This window comes from Trichogramma pretiosum, unplaced genomic scaffold, assembly GCF_000599845.2.
Source record: "Trichogramma pretiosum strain Unisexual culture from Peru unplaced genomic scaffold, Tpre_2.0 scaffold80, whole genome shotgun sequence".
Classification (NCBI taxonomy): domain Eukaryota; kingdom Metazoa; phylum Arthropoda; class Insecta; order Hymenoptera; family Trichogrammatidae; genus Trichogramma; species Trichogramma pretiosum.
In genome coordinates, this window is record NW_019641650.1 from 5131 (window position 1) to 10467 (window position 5337).

The 5337-nt window shown below is 43.8% G+C and overlaps 1 protein-coding gene across 2 annotated transcripts; it reads right to left on the minus strand.

The window, feature by feature from the left end:
• Positions 1–2132: 2132 nt before the first annotated feature.
• LOC106660202 lies at positions 2133–3788 on the minus strand. Of its 2 annotated transcripts, XM_014383101.2 has the most exons (5): positions 3577–3788; positions 3201–3347; positions 2708–2965; positions 2335–2568; positions 2133–2236 (listed from the first exon to the last, which is right to left on the minus strand). In XM_014383101.2, exons 1-5 carry the CDS (start codon positions 3658–3660, stop codon positions 2165–2167), a joined length of 795 nt encoding a protein of 264 aa, XP_014238587.1. In that variant the 5' UTR covers positions 3661–3788; the 3' UTR covers positions 2133–2164. The 2 variants fall into 2 exon arrangements, with proteins under 2 accessions (XP_014238587.1, XP_014238588.1); XM_014383102.2 differs by lacking the exon at positions 3201–3347.
• Between the last annotated feature and the right edge of the window lie 1549 nt (positions 3789–5337).

The window sequence follows — 5337 nt, forward strand, 5'->3', positions numbered from 1 at the left end:
GCGAGAGCAGGGCCAGTAGCAGCAGCAGCAGCTGAAGTCATAATATAACTGCAAAAAGCCCAACGCGCGTGCGGTATATAATGTACACAATATAACTAATGATTTTATGAAGATATCGCGCGGGCCCCGCGTGCGCCTACCTAGCTCCTAACGGTTCGCCTTAGAAATTAGACGATTTTACATTGTGCGGCGCGTTTGCTGTGCATTATATATTTATTATTATAAGATCGAGGCTCGCGCGCGCGCAATTCCAATTGATTGTAATATCGATGGGAATGAGCACGCAGTATGTGTGCCTGTTGTATCAAAGGACGATCCTGGCGCGGGCGCGCGATTTTGCTTCATTATCCTCCGTCTAGATGCGTGTATGCAAAATCGAGGTTAACCATTATTGCACATATTTTCCTATCAATACGAGCTTCCGTAACGCGGCAGCAACAACATCGATTAACATGTAGAACTCGCAGAAGTACGTGTACCTATTTGTTGGTACACAGTGTCGCTCGTAGAGTCCGCTGCTATGTATCTGAAAGGTATATAATATCTGCGGGGAGGAGGAGGGATCCTTTTACCTCTCGTTCGCTCGACCTTCGCCGTTTTTGCGCGTCCGTCCGTCTCTCGCTCTCTGTCCGATCGATCCCCTGTAATATAATAATAAAAATGACCGCAGCAGCTAGGCCGTATAGCCTGGCTTACATAATACAACGTTGGAGCTAGCTCGAGCGCGAGTACAATGAGCGCATCGCGAGTCGACGAACGTCGGAGAGGATTCACCCACACCCACCCACACACACACTCGAGCTCGCGCGCGCGAGCTAGCTCAAGCTTATTCATTAATCGAACAACGCGGAAGTGGTATAAAGCGATGGTATTATATTATAGTAGTGAGCAACGAGCTATTTACATGGACCTTCGTTCTTCTCTCTTTCTTCTCTATCTTTCCTCCGCGTACGCTGTGATGTGTGTGTACGTGTGTAGGCATATCTTCCCTCTGTCTTGTGTGTGCTCTTTCTCTTTTTTTCTCTCTCTCTGCCAAGTCCGCAGAAGCAGCAGCAGCAGCAGCAGCAGCAGCAGCGCCCACAAGAGAAAGAGAGAGAGAGAGAAAGATAAGCTCGATTCGCGAGCGCGCGAAACAAAAGGATGCGTGTGTGCTTCTTGTTTACTTGTAGCACATATGTATAATATATACAATATAAGCGAGGCACCGAGAGAGAGAGAGATAGGGAAGAAGAGGAAGAAGTAGAAGAAGAGTACCTTTATAGAATCCACCTACCCAGCGTGTAAATTGTCGCAATTAAACGCCGGAATATTTGCCAGATTCACTTCCTTTCGCGAATACGTATATGTAATACCTTCGCGCGCACTCGCAGCTGTAGGAGTGTTTACACACCCTGCGGGTGGTTGTACGCGGGTATATCTATACCTGTATAATACGAACGCATACTTATACGATAGACTGTACGCGCGTACCCGATACCATGCGCTCGGGCACATAGACGCACTCGCGCGCGCACAGATGCCAGCATTATATCCCTCTGCGCACGAGGAATTCGCGTGGGAATGAAAAATTCGCCGCGTATTATATGTCTGTGTGAGATAGACGCTTTTGTTTTTCGAGTATATGTGTATAAGATAAAGTACGATCGCGAAGAAGTGCAGTCGAGCTCTCGCGGCCTTATTATTGAAAGATTCCGCGTGTATTAAGCTCAAAATTAAAGTACATTTAGATATAGTATGCAAATAACGAGGATCGCTCGTATTCGTTCGTGCGCATTGTTATTCTGTATTTTTGGCTCGATTTTTAACTTTCGAACTTTAAGCTCCTTATTACGCTTTCCCAATTTCGAGCGCGGAGCGCCCTCGTGATTGAGCGACTTGCAAAAAATTTCCTCGATCACGGCAACGTCAGCCATCTGTCTTGCGCGGCTGAGCTATAACGATACTGCATACGTAGATGCAGCTGTTCACCTATTGCATAATTTGATTTAAACCGATCTCTCTCTCTCTCTCTCACTCGACTTTTGGCCCCGCAGAATTAAGATGTGTCGCGGCGCGATCGATTACGTCCTAGCTTGAGATACGTATGTATATAACGAGGAGCAAAGGCAAGAAACGATGAAAAACAGGCTCAGTCAAAATTGCTCAAAGCACGGATACTTTATTGCTACGATCGAAAGTAAGCTATTATCCTGGTGTGCACGCTGGTGATGTACTCGAGCGCCGACGATAACTGCAACTGCAAATCCAAGAGAGAAAGAGGAAAATAGCGTTGTATATGGCATTCTGTTGCAGTCCTCGAATTTATAAATTATTTATTTGGCTGCTGCGGCTTACCTGCTTGGCGAGCCAACCCTCGGCTATGACCTCGTCGGTGCAGCCGTCGGTGTAGATCTGCGTCAGGGAGACGCTCCTCATCAGAGTCTCGCACTCCGTGGCTATGGCCGGATCGTCCGGGAGCTCGCGGCATTTCATCAATCGGGCCTCGATGTTTTTGTAACCGCAGCCGAGATCGACGTCGCTGCTGAACTTTGCCGGCAAAATGTACGGCGATAGGCGAACGCGCTCCTTCTGTGTATATGTATATAATAAGTGCATAGAGCGAAACATTTTTACCTATTATTGTGCCGATCCGTTGCGCAATAATTGCGACGTTTCTCTTACTTTTCTGTCTCTCTCGCTCTCTCGCTCGTCTTTCGAGTGAACTCACCTTGGCGATGGGACAGGTCTTGCCGGCTAAATTAAATATTTGCGGCAGGTCGAATCGCTCGAGTGGATCTCGACTGGAGCTGTGATTTTTACCGGGTAAACTGCCAGAGGCTGCTGCTGCCGCGTCAACTGAGGCCTCGTGCTGCTGCTGCTGCGACTCATGCTGCAGTCGTCGCTCGTGAAGCGATTGGCACAGGCTCAGCGGTGCTTTGCTCATCAATATCGGCGCTTGATCGTACGATTTCGCGTACAGCATTATCTGTCGAAATTATACACATGCATCACAGCGAGATCATGATCGTTTTTCTCTCTCTCTCTCTCTGTATCGACGAAAGAGATACGCTGAAAATTGCTCGCGATTGACCTGCTCGTTTTTCTCTCTCGTCCCGCCTCTAATTCTCTCGTCGATCGGTTCAAAGTGAAAAAGCTCGGGTGGAAATTATACGCGCGCGCGCGTCATGTACGTATATATGTAGCAGCACTCGATAACTTACATGTAAATCGTTGTAAGGCGTTATGGTTTGTTTGAGCGTCAGGTAAGGTGTGCCCTCGTCGCCGAAATAACGCACGTCAAAGTCGACGTAGTCGTTGTCGATGTGAGTTATTCGTTGGGTCGATAGTACGGTGCGGTACTCGATAGCCTGCGGCACAGCAACGATTTTACAACGACGATTTACTCACGCTGCATTATGTACGCGGAAAAAAAGTTTTGATCCAGGCAGCCACGCTCGTTTTCTCGGGCACTAGGTATTGCACTGCTTCGTGCTGAGGCTGCGCTACCGAGCACCCGGACCAATACCTTTTATCCGCGTGGCACGAACGATTTTGGCGTGATTGACGCAAAAAATTGAAAATTTATTGACGACTTACGAAAGATACGTGTATGAGGCAGATGAGCGGCACGAGTACCAACACGCGGCACAAGATTCGGATGTAAACAATCGGATCCGTCATGATTTTTCTTATGGCGCGTTTTGGATCACTCGAGTTTATTGACAAAATAAAAAAAACCCAATCGATTTGACTGGCACTCGATAACTGACGTCGAGTGGTCTCTCTTTTTTTTACTATGTCAACTTCTACGCTCGCGTTTCGCGCAGTAATAATGGTTTTCGACCTTGCTTACGAGTAATTATACTTTTTAATTCTTTGTTATCTTCCAGAGCGTAATTTGACTGTTTAATAAGGCCTGCGACACACGACTTGAGCTATATATGACGAATTGCAGCAGTGTAAGTTGCAAAATCGTCCGGTTTGACTGTGTGTCGAGTGCGATGGGAATGATGCGCGACACTGACAAAATAATACACTCAACATAATTTTTTGTTTGCGAGTTCTTTCTAAAAAAAAAATAAATAATAGTAATAATAACTCGCAATGATCGCACAGAGCAAACAGTTTCGTCTTTCTCTTCTCTCTGTAGGTTGAAACGTATTATTACTAATTTCCAAGGCGTTCTTGAGTGACTGTGAAACAAATAATTGAATAGTTTCGCCTCGTCGAACGAGGAGTAATAATGATTTGAAAGGGGGTAGCGAAATAGAGGCGCGATAACCGCAACGCAGCTCGAATCTCTCCCGTCAAGCGTACATATGATGTTTATATAAATATATGTTCTTGAATCGCGCGAAAACGCGTTTTAACCGTATTGCAACGTATTGTTCGTCAATTTAGTAAACACATTGAAGGAAAGGTCAAAGATTTTCTCTCGTGCGCGATCTCTTGGAGGTCGAATTTACATACACCGGGATCGTTTTGCGATTCCCAATAATTTCTGTGTTCAAAGTTTGTACTTTTCTCGGGTATGAAAAACGTGGCTCGCGATCTTTCCGGCTTTGTTTGTTATTCACAATATTTTCAACTACACTATTCACTTAAAAGTAATTATCACCACAAAAAAAAGATAATGATGCAGTTAATTTTAAATCCATTAAAGTATGGATGTTCATCGATACAAAACTAAGTTATCCAATTGAAATAAATTATATAAAATGTACTTGTTGCTGGTGATATTGATTTTAAAAATGAATTTTATTTTTATAAGAAGATGTAAGGGTTAAAATTCCAGAATTTAATTTGTATTATACAAGATTTATCATAATCAAAGGTCTCATGTTTGATCATAAGCTTTGTATTATTATAAATAGATAGAGTTTTGTAAACTCACAAGCGGCAAAAATATTTCCAATAAGTATATATAACAAGTATAATATACTTGTAATATATGTAATTACTATAAAAATATTCTTACGCTAAATTTTTCATTTTAGTATAAGAAGTTATAATTAACCCTAGAGATCTTAAAAAACGATGATTTTTGTACACGAAGTTAAAACGTCTGTAGAATTACGCGAAAGAATTCACCACCAAATAGACGCTTCGATATTTTACAAACGTAGCATACACTTTGACCAAAACCATAGAAAAAAATTCCTATCGGTGATTTCATTACATCTGCCTATTTAAAACAACAATGTAGGCAAAGTAGCATCTTCCCCGAACTGGAATTTTCTCCCGCTTAACCTCCTGTAGCGTTCTGCGCGATGCAAGTACGGGATACAATATAAGCATCATGGGAATGATGCGGGATCTCGCCGTGCAGGACTGCTTGCTTCCGAAATTTTTCTCTAA